At 40.4% G+C, this 17,821-nt stretch overlaps 1 protein-coding gene across 1 annotated transcript in view; it reads left to right on the forward strand.

Moving 5' to 3' along the window:
• The window catches only part of clstn2a (calsyntenin 2a), a 162,636-nt gene extending 145,331 nt beyond the window's left edge, over positions 1-17,305 (forward strand). The window contains exons 10-18 of the mRNA XM_086270899.1: positions 424-586; positions 7,286-7,452; positions 7,722-7,870; positions 12,445-12,650; positions 12,840-13,007; positions 13,231-13,376; positions 13,491-13,611; positions 14,511-14,701; positions 14,869-17,305. Of these exons, the coding sequence (XP_086127025.1) occupies positions 424-586; positions 7,286-7,452; positions 7,722-7,870; positions 12,445-12,650; positions 12,840-13,007; positions 13,231-13,376; positions 13,491-13,611; positions 14,511-14,701; positions 14,869-15,084 (1,527 nt within the window). The 3' untranslated portion in view covers positions 15,085-17,305. The remainder of the gene's footprint in view (positions 1-423; positions 587-7,285; positions 7,453-7,721; positions 7,871-12,444; positions 12,651-12,839; positions 13,008-13,230; positions 13,377-13,490; positions 13,612-14,510; positions 14,702-14,868) is intronic.
• Positions 17,306-17,821: the final 516 nt, after the last annotated feature.

Here is a 17,821-nt window from a genome sequence, read left to right on the forward strand (position 1 = left end):
TGTTTGTCACTCACCGTGTGCCTTTAATGAACAGCTCATTAGACGGAAACCTCATTAGCAGTCTGACGACAGGGAGCAAATGATCCGGGGAAAAGAAGAGGAATTTGATGCGTCTCATTTATTGGAGGTAGAAAGGCAGGGAGCATTCAAGGATGCGCTTTTGGGTTTGGAGTAAACATCATCATGTTCATAACAGCAGCCCTATAAACATAATCCCCCATGGCAATACGCTCCATAATAATACTAATAATAATAAAAAAAACCCAAAAAAGATGTGTAATGGCTTCAGTAATGTATTTTTAAAGCTGCCCCTTTTTCATTTCTGTTTTAATCGGGCCTGTTGTCGTGTTTCAGTGCGTACTAAGAGGACATATAATTTACTGGCAGCATAGCGATATGACAGTTTTTCTCTGTGCTTTACAGATCTGTGACAAGGAATGGCACTATTATGTAATCAACGTGGAATTTCCTGCAGTGACTCTTTTTGTGGATGGCGTGACTTACGAACCCTACCTAGTGACAGATGACTGGCCGATCCACGCCTCGAAGATCGATACGCAGCTGACCGTGGGCGCCTGCTGGCAAGGTCAGTGTGTGTGTGTGTTTACCATACATAAGCATAGAAAAACAGCCATTTTTAATGCTTTATTTAAAAGCACCAGGGTTAATTAATTGTTTCAAGGCTGCATACATCCCTTTAATGAGATAAATAAAAAACAGGAAATGATATGTTGTCCTGATTTTGTAAAGCAGGAAATTGAAAGCAGGTCTTGCGTATTCTGATACAATGTAATACTCAACATGTGACATAATTGCACTGTGCAGGAACACTATTGAAAGCAATACATTTCACAGTGTGTGCATTGCAGGCCACTGAAATGCATAATGAAATGCATTATGCTCCAAGAAACCGAATAGTCTGTGCGAAAACTGCAGGTGCAGCAGTCAAAAACATGTTTTCTTTTAATGCGCGGTTGTTACCAGCCTGAAAAATGCTGACAACATATCATAAGCATAAAGAAACCGCATCAATAAAAAGGCAGAGCAGCCCAGAGATGTTTAAAATTACATTTGAATCACAAAGGGAGATAGTGAGAAAGAAGGCGAAAATAAATAAAGAGACTAACATTTACATCCCCGGCCTGCGAGCTGTTTCCTGTGGCACAAGCCAAGCGGGTATCAAACAGGAAATTCTGCGCCGTCGTTTCCAGCGACAGGGAACGGGAGCGTGCAGAGATCGCGTTGGACTGAATAAAAGCTACCCTGCTGTCATGTTTATTACTTGAATAATTACAAAAATAAAGTGCTTCATATGAGAAAGAGACAGTAGTGATCCTTTTCTTGCTGCCTGCCTAAATCATATTCACAACCCTTGCCAGCATCATCCAACGCTTCAATCCTGATGGCATTTTGGTTGCTGCTTAAATTTCGTTTCATCCTGTGCCTGATTGCAATTTTCTTTCTGTCGTCATCATTTTCTTCCTTGCTTCATACAGCCCTCTCTTGCCGCCTCTTTCCATGAATCTCTGATTGTGAGAGAAAGCCCTGAAGGAAGGATTAGCTAGAGTGAATGGAGGACAACTTTGCCAGCTATTACATCCCAATGAAGCCGCTTTAAGCTTCACTAAGCCGCAACTGATAACTTTGCAGGCCATTAGCGAGCAAGATTGCCTTTCAGAGTCTCTCATTTCTCCATCCTCCCTTTCACCACAATCAACAACATAATGATGAGACATGTGGAATAAAAAGGCATTTAGACTGTACTTTTCACTGCCCCGAGAGCAAAAAGAAGATGCGTGTTGTTTTCTTTACAAGGTTAACCCCAGAGAACGGTTTGGCTGTTGTTGGGTCTAAACAGTTTTCTGTGGCATTAATTTGTCGTTGAGCTTGAACGGCAAATGTGAGTTCGCCGTCCCATTTCATTTAATCTGCGACACGGCCGTGGGTGTGGACTTTTTTAGGCAGCCCTCACAGTATTCAGAAATTTTAGCAAATAAGAAGCTTTAAAAAGAGCGTGGGGTGATTTTATGTGGGAAATGAAAGGCATCAATCAAAAGAAAGCAGCATAATGTACTCCTTTTGAAATCCTTTGAGAAGGCAGCAAAGAAACATGTATTCTTGGACTGGAGGTAATCCACCAGACCTTTCTCGTTTTGACTCGTCATAATAGGAAACGCGCAGTTGTAACTAATAACATTAATTATGGCTCTGCTCTTTCAAGGTGTCGCAGTAATGGCAGCGAAGCAACGGGAGCAAAACAAGAGTGAATGAAACGCGTGCGGCTACTGGTGTGATTAGTGTGTGTGCCTTTCAAGAGAAAGTTGAGTAGGACAACAGAGTCAAACAAGATCCAGTTTTTTGAAATATTCAAACATTTTCTAATGTTGATACGCATGCATTGACCTAGAGCGCGCTAATGAGTCAGTTTGCCCAAATAAAATGCAAGAGAATCACAAAGAAAACAAGAATGGGACATGAGACAGGAATGAAACATATTTGCTTAAAAGCATCAGTCCAAGGGCAAATGTGTAATTTAATGCAGAGTATGTCTTTGAAATCTGGAGATCTCTCCTGAGGATTTTTAAGCAAATGTTTTCTGAATGATCTTCCAAAATGTCACAACTCATGTATCCAAGGTCTGCTAGCTATAGTATCTGGCATTGTACTCTTCAGTGTCTACTCTTCTCTGTTTTATTTCGTTTTGATTGATTGTGCAAATCTATGTAAAATAGATGCACGTTTGGATGTCATTTTGCAGGAAAACATGTCTTGGCGATGAAAAACCTTTACACAGGTAGAAAGAAAGGGAGATGATAGACAGGCAAATTAGGCCTTCTCTGCTCCCACTTACACCTACCTGTGTTCCAAAATGCACAATCCTCACCATCTCTGCTCTGAGTGTATGGGTTTAAGAAATGTACTATAAGAACAACAAGAGTCCACCTATGTATGGAAAATAAACTTAGATTGCTTTTTGTATGTGAAGGAACACTGTGTCACTGTAGACACAGATTGTGATATATCTACTAAGTGTCACAAAACTATAAAAACATAGCAAAAGAAGAAGTGGCAGGCCTAAAAAAACTGTCTAAAAGAGATGACCAGTATCTGGAAGTCATATCCCTGAGAAATAGGGGGACGGGCAATCCAATAAAAGACCTGACACAGTACCTGTGAGATATATCTGGCCCTTCAGCTCATCTGTCTGCTGCTCACTGAAGCCTCATCAGAAATGGTCTCAGTGGAAGAGTGGCTGTCAAGAAGCTGTACTTAAGGAAAGGAAATGGTGAAAAGGCTGAAGTATGCCGGATTACACAAGAACTGGACAGAAAATCAGTGGAAACCGGTCTTATGGAGTGAATGAATCCAAATTTGTCATTTTTGGCTCAAAAATGTGAGTCTGAGTGCCTACAGCTATCTGTAAAACATGGTGGAAGCTCTGTTGTGGTTTGTGGCCAATTCAGCCAATGGTGCTGAGAAAAGTATCATCAAATTTTGATCCATCTTGAAGCTGTCTGATTATTAACAACTTCTTTCACACCGTCAATGCGGTAAAAGTATACCTTAACAGACATAGCAACAGGTCTTACAGAGCGATTAAGCCAAAGCGAAATTTTTCCAATAAATTGTCAGAAGAGAGCTACAACAATAAGTCTGTGAAGCACGATGGAGGCTCTGTCATGGTTTGGGGCTTCATTTCAGCCAGCAGTGTTGGAGATCTTATCAAAATTGATAAAAACACAGCAAATTACGGCCAGATTTTGATCCACCGTTTGGAAAGCATCTGATTGGCAAAAGTTGAATTTTTCACTATGACGATGCCCAATGATCCCATACTCTGCCAGTACAGTAAAAGCATAGTTAGAAAAACATACAATGGATTATTATCAGTCATACATTGGCCTCCCTAGAGCTCAAATCTAGAGATGGCACGATACCACTTTTTTATGTCCGATACCGATACCGATATCATAAATTTGGATATCTGCCGATACTGATATGAATCCGATATAGTGTTTTTTAATCAACAAAACTGTTTTTTTAAATATCTTGCTGCATTTTGTATAAGTTCATACTCAAGTTTAAAACAACAACTACACTAAAGCTATTCTGTTATACCTGTATGCAAAAAAAAATATTTCATAGTTTAGCAATACTGATCAATCTAATAAACTTAAACCTACACCATCCTCCCTATTCTGGTATTTTAAAGCGTACTTAGCATAAATATTAAGCAGCCTAACTAATAGGGTTCCAACTCCCAGCAACAACAAAAATAAATAAATAAAAAATAGGGAACCACCCCTCATGCTCCACCTCATGATGCTTAATCGACGTAATCAACCTTAATTTGATGCAGTGTGAAAAAAAAATGCACAGAAATCAATTCTTTTTCAAGAAATATTAAATAGATTCAACATCTTTCTTCAACAAAATTGCAGACTGCACAGATGGTACCTTCCCAAAGGAAAAAGTACTATAGCTTACTAGGGTATATTAGACTTAACAGTTACTATATGCAGTAATGGACTTCTATACATTTTACATCAGATTAAAACTTTGGGTGTAAGATTCAGATAAATATTAAATAATTAAAAGCGAGACATTTTAAATGAGAATAAGAAAGAAAAGTATGTCTTTGTGCCCCCTTTTCCCTGTTAATGCCCTATCGGCCCCCCTGGCTAAACTTTGCTAGATCCGCCCCTGCACAGTTACCAGCCGTCAGCTACGTAGAAAAAGATCCTCGAGTAGAAAGTAATATTAAATACATTCTAACAACAGCTGATCAAGCTTAAACGTGCTGCTGTTGTTCAGCCGCTGGTTTCCTCTTTCTGGTGCAAAGTGGACCAAAAACAAACAAGAGACACGGACTCGCGACAGAAAAGCCGATCAGCTGATCATTAAGCAGTTTCATGATTGAAGTAGCAGCCGGAGAGCAAGAGGCAGTCGCTCGTTAAGCTTAACGCAGGAATGCTTTACAAACATTCAGAGATGGACTTACACACTTGCTTTACTTCTCTCGGGGATAACTTTGTCGGAGATGAAATGCCGGGTTGCTAGCGAAGCTCCAAATGCTATCCAGACCACCAACAGGTTGGCATGCCACAGCTGCTCTATCACGTGATGCATACTGCTCCGACGTGCTAACGTTCTGAGGTGAGTTACGGCGTGTTGCAAGTTTTGTGAGGTGCTTTCGTGATATTTAATGGATCGGATTACATTTTTTATTTTTCTCCGATATCCGATCCAGTAATTTAGGTCAGTATCGGACCGATACCGATACATAATATCGGATAGGTCCATCTCTACTCAAATCTCAACATTATTGAAGCAGAGTGCAATCAGCCAACATCCAAAGCTCTGTTTTTTCTCTGATATACTGTATCCACATGTTTGTTTGCAAATCGCTCCACATGTTGTCCATTTTCCATTTGCAGAATGTAAAGAAATGAGAGGTGGATCAAGATTTTTGCATGTAGTTTTTGTATTTTTTCATGTGAAACATTAGTGTAGAATTGTGATAACTGGGGAATAATTTTAAGTGTTTTTTCATCTATGTCATCTATAAAAAATTGAACACTAATGATTCAGCCTGTTTGTTTTTGGACTAAAGTCTGAGGTAGCACAGCACACAGACATATAAGACATCCAGATCAATCAAAGGTTTATTGATTTGGTTGTCGTTAGGTTAATTGAAACAAAATCTATAAGTTTAAGCATGTCTGCTTTCATTTAACTTATTCAACTAACCTTCTACCTTCAAAGATAAAGTCAGAACATCGTGTCATACAGACCTCCTCTTACACATACCAACAATACATTTTCTGTTACAATATGTGATGCAGGAACTGCTGCTGAGCATTCTCTCTCAGCTCCACATGTATACACCCTTGTATGATTCACACTGACTGAGCTGAGGGAGTAGATGCCTGCAGCCCTGTGCAGGCATCTAGTTCTGAATATCATCTGCAGTGTCTGTCTACAATTCCCCCGAGCGCCTCTGTACAGAATAGCTCTGTCCCAGGAGAACCTCCTAGCTCTGCTAAATGAGTGAGCAACTTTAAATAACAAAACTGCTGAGTCAGTATTCTGCAATGCTAAAAAGTTATATTCAGTTGGAAACGAAAAGGGGGGGAAGCACTGAATAAGAAGCACCAGTAGAGGACCACTTCATACATACACTGTTTTTGTCTGGGTTAATAAACAAGTTAAGTCATTTTCCCAGATAAAATAAAATCAATATGTTTCAGTAAAAATAATAATGATCAAATTCTAGAACTGGAAATTCAATTATTCAATTCAATTAAAGACTGTGTAAATATTTCATTGCTACTGTGACATACTTGTTTGTGACACTCGGTTTATTATGAACTACAAATAGAGCGACATCCACCATTTTTGCATTACTCTAAGAGGAGCTGTCACCTTTTACGAGAATTTTCAAACACGTAAGCCATAACTGGCCTGAAAGACTCAGGCAGGAAGTAATTTACCTTAAGGGGGGGGGTTAGACCTGTATGGAAATTACACCTGTCATAAGAAGTGGTAAAATTGTACCACGGGGCAGAGCTGACAGGAAAATCTGCTACGCTCTCCATATGAAAAAAGTGCACTCTTAAGAAGATGTCAGGGCTTGACAGACCTCCACAGCCTGTACTGCTGTGATACCTTTTACACAGAGGACTGTGCCAAGGTGTTGGCTTCCACTTACTGGTTTTATTTAGCTTATATGAATGGTTAGTTTGTATTTCCCACCGGCTGTGGCAGTTGCAGAACATTTTAGGTCAAACTCACACTACCATCTGTCAAAGTCATAAATCCAATGTGACAAGCTGTCAAAAGCAGCTGTTCTGTTGCGTCCTGCGATGTTTCCTTGAATACTGCAGACTATATTCTGTAGGTCATGATGTCTGCTTTTCTTGCTTATCTAGAGTGTACAGCACTTAATGTATGTGTACATTTCACATCCCTAACCTAAAAATTTGTACCTAAACCTATTTAAACACCTATTTAAAGAGCAATGTTACTTTCAAAGTAATCAAAGTACTTTTTTTCATGCTGGCGCTGATGTAATTTTTTTTCATGTTTTTCTTTTAATCTAAAAGTTTGAGAGAAATAGCTCTCCATGGTTTCTGTATATTTCCTTAGAAAAGCACACACATTTTCAGTATTTTAGCCCCTTTTTCACTTAGCTTTCTTCTCCATATTGTTACGTCTGTACTTTCCTCTTCTTTTCTCTTCTTTCTCCTCTCATACATCATATATCTTCTCTCTTCCCCACTAGGTGGTGAGGTAGCAACTCCAAGGTTCACTCAGTATTTCCGTGGTAGCCTGTCGGGTCTGACGATCCGACCGGGTCGCATCGAAACCCAGAAGGTTATCTCCTGTTTGCAGGCTTGCAAAGAAGGTCTTGATATTAACTCCCTTGAAAGCCTCGCTAAGGACATAAAGGTGCGTGGAAAAAATGGATTCATTCAACTTATTTCTCCGCAGTAACAGCCAACTGCATTTGCATTGGTCTAAAAGGAAGAAGGAAAGCACCATAACTTATTTATGTGCCGCTTTTAAGTTAAAGCGCTTTCATTTCCATCTCTGGAATATAATGGAGTTGAATTTAAGACGTCCACATCTACATGCTTTTTCATAAAACCTCCACTCATCATCTTATTGATTTACTTTTGAATCTGAATGAGAACAAGTCGTTTGTTGGTTTTTCCCAGTTTCATTTTAACCCGGCCCAGTCTGTGCTGGTGGTGGAAGGAGAAGATGTGGACAGCATCAACACGGCCATGACCAAGGTCTCCTACATCAATTCTCGCCAGTTCCCCACACCAGGCCTCCGACGGCTGCATATCACCACTACAGTACAGTGAGTGCACATTTACTCTGACAGTGCGTTTTTATCTCAGCTATTTAAGAGACGAAACACACGCCATGGCTTTTAAACATCCAGCTTTCGTGCACCTGTTCATAACTGAGGAGCTCAGCTTTGGAGCAGCTCTGCTGGAAGTACTGTGAGTTAACATCTTGCTCAGGGGTGCATTGACTTTGAGAGACTGGTACTCGCTGTGCAAGCACGCACACATCTTGTGGAAATCTCGTGGGACCAGATTTATTCATGGAGGAGGAATACTCAGGATGTTTTGTGCACAAACATTTACTGGAGACATAAAACAGCCTGTCATAACATAAAGCATTAAATCTTGTCCTGAGATGTCTTCATGTATAGTGATTTGGTCATTAGCTTAGCTTCCTGCAGTGGAAATCACACCTCTGTAGTTTTCAGTACACAGGCTATATAATTATTAGCTAGATAACATACTGGAGTATGTCACCCCACATTAGCCTAATGAGCTTATCCCAGCTGCAATGGGGAAAAGGAAAATATTCATGCAAGCACTGAAGGAACAAGCAAACTCATCACTAAAAGGCATGAGCTGACCAGCATGTTCGAACCTAAAACCTTTCTACCCAAAAGCAAACCACAGCATCAACACGCCGCCCGCCCCCCTGCAACTGTTAAAATTAGATAGCCGTCCTTACATTCAGTGTGTAATGGAGCGATTTAGGGACCTGTTTGATGTGCAGAACAGCTGCACATTTAATGCTTCTGCGTTTTGTTTTCTTTTTTAATTTCTGCCTGTTTCTTTAGACATTAAGATTTAAACTCTTTCTGACATTTTAATGTTTGTGAAAATCCCCAGAAATCTAACGTAAAATGTTTAAAGAAGGTGGTCAGCATAAGATGGGTAGTGGTCACAGGCAATGCAAACAGCTACAAACAGAAACAGTGGTGAGCAAAGCAGCTGCCAGAGCCGAGCTCTCAGTGAGATGGCGTAGGGTGGATCATTAGTGTAAAAACTATTAAACCAATAAGCAGGCCAGCTGTCCCTGGTGATTGCAAAGACCATATTGCTAGAGTCTATTTTGTTATGTTTTCCCTCTTCTCTCTCCCTCTCTCTTCTTGTGCTTCTATCTCTGCCTTTGATTTGATTTGACTTGATTAAATTGACTTTGTTCACTAGTAGCAGCAGCACTTCAGGATGATGATGCCAGTCACTCAACCTGCCGCTCTTTCAAGTACTTGTCCAGAAATCTCCTGCATGTTATTATTTCCCAGTACTGCAAACAGACAAACGTGTTCATGAATTTGGATTCATATTCGGTTGGCTTTTGGTGAGCTGATATTTTCTATATTTTCACCACTAGACCGAAACCTTACATTATATATTAAATGTAGTTGATGGAATAGACAAGTAGTAGGTTGATTATTTATTTTCCCGTGCATAGACCAAGACAGATGATGTGTACCTGTATGATATATATATAGTGTGCATGCACCGCCAACTGTTAACTGTTAACAAACTAAAAAAGATACAACTGAGGGTTTTGTTAAACAAATTCACAGAGAATTCACTTTCTCTTTCCCTTTGAGACGAAACATTCAAATAATCTCTTTTTATCTTGTGCGATAATGAATAGTGAATTATGTCTTTTTTTAAGATTTCAGTGGTAATTGTAAGTGGCACCCATGTTTGAATTACTACTTTGAGACTAACTCATTCCTGCGTTTCTTATCGGATCATTATTACATCCCAGTACTGATATGGATTTCCTCTACGGGGCTCATGTCTGACCCGATCTGCCTCAAAGCACTAAGCTGTAGCACATTGAATGCAACATGCTTGATTGCATATATAGATATTGCTTACTGTCCCAGAGAGAGAGACTTGTGTCTAGCTTGAGTGCTTGGTACATGTTCACGTGTCTTACGTCTTGTCTCCACAGCCATGCAGCACCTGTTCGTTTGTTGAGCAGCAAACGCAGGCGGGTCAAATCAGCTTCGTGCTGGTCGATAAAGTGAGGCGAGCTCCAGGAGCAACAATAGAGGCTGTCTGACTCTGACAACACTTCACTGCGCTCCTCGAGATAACGGCAGATAGATCCGCCTTTGCACTCAGCAGATATGTTGAATCCGCAGTCCGTGAATAGGGAAAAAAACAACAATATGTAGTCACATAACACATACAGTGTTCAGAAAATTCTTTAAGACGTTGTGTTGTTTTAAAGCCGCGGGTGTTTGCTCCATGTCACAAGCCCTGTCTGGCAGCATAAGTAGCTTATCAACATTTTCTTGGGCCATATCCATCTTTAAAATATTGCCTGTACAACAGGTACAAAAACACCTGATATGTGTAGTTAAATTAAAAATGATGTTGGACAGGGGTGTAAAGTTCTGAGATTTCTGGCACCCTTTTGTTAGCATCCACGAGTTGGACTGTGTCCATCTTGGAGGCTGCTTCTTGAAGGGTGGCAACCTTGTCACGCTGACAGTGTACACACAAACAGACTGAAATAGTACTCAGCGGTTGTACCCACTGCTGTGGGAACTACCACACTGCTGTGTAGTAGTTCCCACAGCAGTGTTGTTTCCAGGACACACACACGGACAAATTTCAAAGTGATGCACTAGAGGCCATGTGGTCAAGGCAGGTAACAAGCCAAGATTGATCTGAGACCTCAAAAGCTAACATCCCCTTTTGTGGATTTCATTTCTTTATACGTACGTGGGATGTTTTTATGTGCAAGTGAGAGTTCATTGTTGCTCGCTTTCATAATCACACCGATTCAACTTAAGTCCAGTTGAAACTGGGTTTTTCTATAGTGATATAATCTACTTACAACACAATAAAACCGACATAAAAATGAAATTCACATCCTTTCATAGAATTTTTGTCCAGAATAGAAAAGATTTTCTCGTGATAAAGCGATGGAAATGATTTTTAACAGGAAAAACTGAAAGAAAATCTTTTGAATTAATATGCACTGTACATGTTTTCATAAAGCAGCTGGCCTGTTTGATGAGTGGGTAAAACAAACTCAATGGAGAATTTGGTATTCTTGCCAGTTTTTCTTTTTTGTTGCCAGCCTGTTCTGGCAATCCAACAAACCTCAGAAGTGGTAATCAATTATGATGCCTTAGTAGAAATTGATTGCACAAACAAACCACCTCAGCGGCCACTTAAAGCCCCTGAAAACGTATTTTCTAAACCAGTTTTTCGCTAAGAGGGATTGAATATGCATAAATTTCTAAGTTTGAATTGTTAGTTTTTTTCTTCATACTGGTGTGAAATGGGCAGGCACTATTAGCACTGCAGAAATCTTCTTACAGCCCCAAAATTATTATTATTGAAATTAAAATAATCTTAAAAAGCTCTAAATACATTAGCACTTAAAAAGAGGTTTTATTGCATGCAATCCTACGCAAAAGTCTAGAGCCAACCCTTTATTTCTTTATATTTCGCTAGGAAGATGGGCATGACAATGAAAAGTGCAGTGATCCAAACATACATGGGAATAAAGCATGTAGTAGTTCTTAAGCTCTTCTTTGGATGTTGGTTGCATTCGGTTTAGATGATTCTTCCTGTTTCCTCCCTTATGAATGGCTTCTTCCACTGAGACCATTTCTAGCTTTTTTTGGTGTGTGTGCCACTTCTTTTGTTTCCACTTGACACACTGCACCCCACGCCAAGATATGTCAAGCACTTGGCTAACAGCTCTTTGGAAATCACTTCATTGGTACAAAAAATACGATTTTATTTCAGACTGTGTTGACATTTTTTGTAGAGTCGACTAAACAAATGGCAACAAAATATGTGTTTGTGTCAGGCTGCTAGTAACAAAGTGCCCAAAGATGCAATTTAAATTGTTTCTTTACTAAGTTGTCTATTACAACACTGGGTCATCCCTTGAGTTTGGTACTTTTGTATAAGGACTGAAAATGAGTGAAAAAGCAGCCAACGTCCAAAGAAAAACTTTGAAAGACCTTCGGAAAGCCTTAAAGTTTGAAGTAAAATATAAAGAAATGAGGGGTGCCTTGAAACTTCTTCACAGTAACATCAGAAGTGAAATGTTGTAGGGGTAAATTTGAAGGAAGAGTACATGAAGAGTATTTTCAAGGATGATGAGATTGAAGCTGGAAATTGAAGGAGTGATATTGAACGCTATCAGTGTGTGTGTGCCCTCAGAAATGTATTTCAGATACATTTTTTCTTATCTAGCCCTAAAGGTTTAGGCCTTTAAAACATATTTTCTCAACATCATGAACACAAAAACAATATTTTCAACCAAACCTAGCACTGTTTATGGTTTAAGATTTTTATTTTTGCTATTTTACTGTTAGCCTGCTGTGCTTATAGGTTTGCAGTGTGTGAGGTTCAGTTGGAATAAAGAAATGTCCCTGTCGCTCCCTGAGCCTTTAATTCAGAGCTGCGGTACTTAAATTATACAAAAGCAAATACGCCGCAGTGAAATCAAGAGACGTAAGCAGTGAGGCAGCAACACAGGTGCTGTCCTACCCTGTAACCTTTTCTTCTCCTCTTCTGTGTGTGTGTGTGTGTGTGTGTGTGTGTGTGTGTGTGTGTGTGTGTGTGTGTGTGTCAGGTGTTTCGGAGAGGACACATGTCTCTCCATCCCAGACATCAAGGCAGTAGTTATGGTGCTGCCGCCCAGTGAACCAAGAATCACCATTGCTGGATCTAATCGACTCGTCAGGCCTGCCAGCGACCTCCGGGGCCCGCTGGGTGTGGCACCTTTCAAAGAGCTTCACATCACAAGCACAGTAATGAAGGGAGATGGCTTCGGTGGACGTGAGTGGGCTGTTATAGATGCTCTCAGCTTATATGTGCATCTTAATGATGCTTTAGTTAATTTACAATCATCCTTTGCTTTTCTTTCTGTTGAGGTGTTTTATATTCGACCATATATGTGTTGGATATTTGACATCTTATCATTTCAAACACTTTCACACTTGTGCGATTTTGTGTGCGTGCATGCAGCCCGCAGGCCAGGAGTGATGGAGGTAATGCACAATCTGGACTACTGTGATGTTCTGGTAATTGGAGAAGAACTGAATCCAGACAGAGAAAGTCTAGAGATTCAACACAGTGCTCTGCTGGGAAAACACCTTGATGCCACCAACTCCACCTCTGGAATATCAATTTATGGTAGGCTGTGTGACCTTCTGCAGTCTCATCTTAGGGAAAAATCTGGAAAATGGCGTGCCCTTTAATCAGCAGTCAGACGATCATACATTAAGAAAGATGTAAAGGTCCCTGAGACATGTCCCTGTCGTTTAATTACAGGCTTATTTATGTCGCCAATATGCAGTTCTGCTTCATGACATGTGTTGGATATTAGTAAGGCATAAATCTTTTTCTGTGTTACAAGGTGTGGACTCCATGGCTCACTATGAGCAGGCACTGAGGCAAGTGCGCTACAGGAACTGGCGACCAGCCAATCTGAGTGAGAGGAGGTTCAGACTCACCTGTTCGGAGCTCAACGGTCGCTACACCAGCAACGAGTTCAATTTGGAGGTGAGTTTGATATATATACATTCTTATCTACCAAGTGTCTCTGTCTTATTTTTATGGTTTATTTGTTTTATCTTTCAATGTTACCCTGTTTCGTCTTCTATTTGTTCTGCATAGGTCAGTGTTCTTCACCACTCGGCACCTGTGGAGCACGCCAATCACATGGCTGTCCAGCCCCAGTACATGAGACCCGTCCATCACCCACTCATGATGCACTCGCTCAACTCTCACATGTCAGGTAAGACACAAATAGAGTCCAGTTCATTTATAAAGCGCTGGTCCTTAACAACGGTCGCCTGTGGGTGACTGTTTCTCAGGAGGTAGAGCAGGTCGTGTACTAATTGAAAGGTTGGTGGTTTGATTAAAGTAGTGAACACTCATTTGCTGCTGATGTGTTCACTGGAGTGAGAATGTGTGCCGATGTGAGATAGATAGAAAGCACTTAGATATAGAAAAATACTTGTGTGAATGAGACATGCTGTCTTTTATCCTGTCCTGGAAGAAAGGATAAAAGCTGAGCAGTAGTTGGTCACTGTGGAAAGGAAGAACTCGCTTTAAACAAGAGATGTTTTCCAACCAGGGAATAAGGTTCCCCCGTGAGGTACTTCTGCGTGAGCTGGGGGGGAGGACATGGACACAATAGCTAAACTAATCTGAAAACAACTGATTGAAAGCTTTGATCAGGAAGGTAGCTTAATGTAAAAACTAACAGTTGGAATATAGCTAAAAGTATAAAAACCAAGTGTTTGATAAATGTACGCAAGCTAGCTAACTGTGTTGTTTAACAAAGAAGATACATAAGATAGATAACATAACAGTAAATAAACAGTTGAATAGCAAAATTGTACATTCAGTCACTACTGTGGCCCCACTGCAATTTCTAATTTATGATTCTAATGAGCATTTAGTTTACTTGTACTCTGTTACTCCGATGTAAAGCATTTTCATTCGTTTTTTACAGGATCGTTAGAGAACTTAAGGGAAACGATGAGTATCATAGGAAACCACTGTTATTATTATTATTATTATTGTGTGTGTGTGTGTGTGTGTGTGTGTGTGTGTGTGTGTGTGTGTGTGTGTGTGTGTGTGTGTGTGTGTGTGTGTGTGCATAATTACTTTAATCACTGTTTTTTACAGGATCGGCACCTCCTGCAGCCACAGTTGTTATCGTGGTTTGTATCGCAGCACTGGTAGTGATCGTGGTTATTGGAGTCTACAGGATCCACGCCACACATCAGGAAGGGTCGAGAGAGGACGAAGATGAGGTCAAAGATGCTGAGGAAGAGTGGGACAACTCTGCGCTCACCATCACTGTCAACCCCATGGAGGTAACTCTGAAAGATGTGGTTTAGCATTTAATGCCATTATCAGGGTATTTTCTTTAGAAGAAGGACAGAGTGGAAGACTGAAGATAATGTCCACAGTACTTGTTAACAGTATGAACGTACCTGCAGTTGTGTCGTTTATACGCTGATTTTTGTTTGTTGTTCTCTAGAACATAGGAGGACCTCAGGCTCTGGGTGATGAGGTAAGGCAAGAAGAACATGAGGAGGAGGAAGAAGAGGAGGAGGAAGAGCTGGTGGGAGGAGTGACAAGTGTTGAGTCGGAGAACAGCGATGAAGAGGAAGATGATGATGAAGGGAGAGAAGCTGCTAAAGAGAGAAAGCAGAAGGGGAAACTCGGATGGGACAGTTCCTCCATAACATACTGATCACGAACATGTAAACATTAACACATATGTGCACAAACACACGCTCATGCACATTCTCATCAGACACACACATAAAAATACACAGCACACACGTATCAACCAGACATTCCTTCATGCTCTGTAAAGGTATACACACACACACACTCTGATGAAATAATTTACAATCTGTTGCTGGAAAATACTCTTCGAATCTTCCCATGTTGTCATTTTTAATGTAACATCTCCCCCTGCTGGACGCAGTCAAACATGGCGTATGACTGAATGGAAATCGTTGTCTGTGTGTGCATCATTATTCACGTCACAACCAGTAAAGCAGAGAAAAATATGTCAAACAAGCACAGTCGAGTCATTTATTATGTGGGCACATTATAAATTCAGTCCCAAACTCTGAGCCACGAGCCAGATCTTAAATGATGTGACACTGATACGAAACACAAGCTTAAAATTGACTTTTATCCCAGTGTTCAGTATGTGTATCGTATCCTCCGTTACTTTTAAATCTTTTATCCATCAAACTGATTGTTTTTATCAATTTAACAGCAAGGTCTATCCATCTACGCATCAGCTAGTTCATGTATCTGTAACATCTTTACGTAGAATTCCCATGGCCCTGATAGTAGGTATGACATAGCTGTGCTCTCTCTGTGTTTCCTCTCTTCTCAACCACAACACGTTTATGTCCTTAAAGTCTGTGGTTCTGTGGCCTGGACACTAAAGAGAAACATTCCACATTTGTCCTGATTTACTGCATGTACAGAACAAAGTAGAAATATCAATTTTTAAACGGAATCTTTCATCTTTGAGTTCCTTGGATTATCTTGAAGCTAAAACAGTCACTTTTCCATTAGCTTAGAAGCTGATTGTTTGCATCTGTGTGTGTGTGTGCCAGATCTATCCGTGCTGTGGCCCAAATGTTTACTGTTTAGGAGTAGCTAACTTTGGTTTTTACTCAGCACATGCAGTGATACAGAAATGTTGCAGTTTGCCACTATGACCCCATGTTTCCTTTGGTTTTATCCATAGTAAAGGGAGTCCTCTATGCAATTATGGACCTACCATAAAGGATCGGTGCACAGAAACAGGGGTACTCCAGATATAAGAGACAGATATAGAATTGATGCAGAACAGGCTATAATATCCTGACTTTAGTGCCTAGTATTGATCATTTTCCAGAAACAATATACATTGCACTTCCCATCTATCAGTCAGTAGCATCTCATCTTAGACCTGCCGGTTTCACAAACACCTAACTTGTCACGAGTTTATCTCGTCAGACTTGTCTCAGAGTCAGGCCGCTGTGATGTCTAATGTTGTGTACAGCGTCCTTGAGCAAATAAAATAGCTTTTGATGCCAACAATTTATAATGAGTTATATACTGTAGGATCTCGCCTTTAGCAAAACCAACAAAGTAGGATTTTCTTTCCTATTTTGTTCAGTTGCAACAGGCGCGTCTGTGAAACTGGCTGCAGAAGTCCACATCTGCAGCTTGTAACACAGGCTTTCATGTCAAAGCAAAGGACACCCACAGATATCAGCGTGCTGTTTTTATCCCTCATGTAAAGGAAAGTAAATTCATTGTGCAAAGTTGTCGGAGCGCCCGTTTGAAGTCGTGCGTAGATGTTGACAGAAACGGTGGTAAATTTAGGAGAAAAGAAGCAGCGCTTATACAGTATATCCACATTCCTGCACAACTTCACCACAGCTACAAGAAGAAGTGGATACTTCACTTACAGTCATTCCTCTTTGTACCGGCGTCATTACTGATTAACACTCACTCTGACAAAATTAAATTCCAGTTTGTTTAAAAGCTAAAAGAAACCGTGACATTCCCATCTCTGCTCACAGGAAAGCACCGGTCACACGTTCGTGTGTGGACAGTATCTATGACGACCTCTCTCACTGAGCTCTCTGATACTATGTGTCCTGCTCACCTGTCCCTCCTTCTGTTGGCCTGTGGTTGTGATGTCATCATTGTGAAATAACTGCCTTGTTTCCTTTTTCCCTCCCTCTTTGTCATAATATGCTTCTGAAGATTAAAGATTAAAAAAAGGTTCTTTTACATATAATAACAAACCCTGTAAAAATGTTCAAGACACTTATTTTATATATCAGTTTCTTTTTCTTTTTGTAAACTCTGTGGTTGGGATTTCTCTCTCTTTAGTGGTCATCCCACTGCTTCCTGTATATTGACCAATAAAGACTTGTTTTAGACTCTACAAAGCTCTCCTTCCTGTCTCTACGCTATACACCTGACCTGATGTGCACTGTGTGTGCACTGTGTGTGCATGCGTGTGCGCGTGTGTGTGTGTCGAGCAGCTTATAAATTGAATAATTAATGAGCTGTCATTGTAGGTGTTGGCCAGCTGCATGAATGCATCATGCTGGAGCAGGCTGCCTGTGTGTTTCATTTGTTTTCATTACAGGCTTACACAGACAGAGGCAGGTGGGGTTCACATGGAATCACTGTGTTTATTCAAATTGCCTCTGAGCCAAAAGGAAGGAAGATGCTCTGTGTAATAGATTTTCAATCTGCAAAATGGTTCGTGCACGAGGTGAGCAGTTTGAAAACCCAGAAACAAGAGTTTTTAAAAGGTCCCAAAATAAATTGGGGGGAACTTTGAATTTTCAATCACTTACCTGCATCTTCTGTTTTTTGGAGGGGGGACAATCCTGAAATGATCCTTGTCTTCATCCCTTAAAATAATCACTGGACTGTTTTTCATATAATTGCCCAGA

Source organism: Aulonocara sp. 'chitande type north' Nkhata Bay, linkage group LG18, assembly GCF_057382095.1.
Source record: "Aulonocara sp. 'chitande type north' Nkhata Bay isolate Kocher_YH1m ecotype deep benthic linkage group LG18, A_spYH_male_GT1.1, whole genome shotgun sequence".
In the NCBI taxonomy this organism is placed as follows: domain Eukaryota; kingdom Metazoa; phylum Chordata; class Actinopteri; order Cichliformes; family Cichlidae; genus Aulonocara; species Aulonocara sp. 'chitande type north' Nkhata Bay.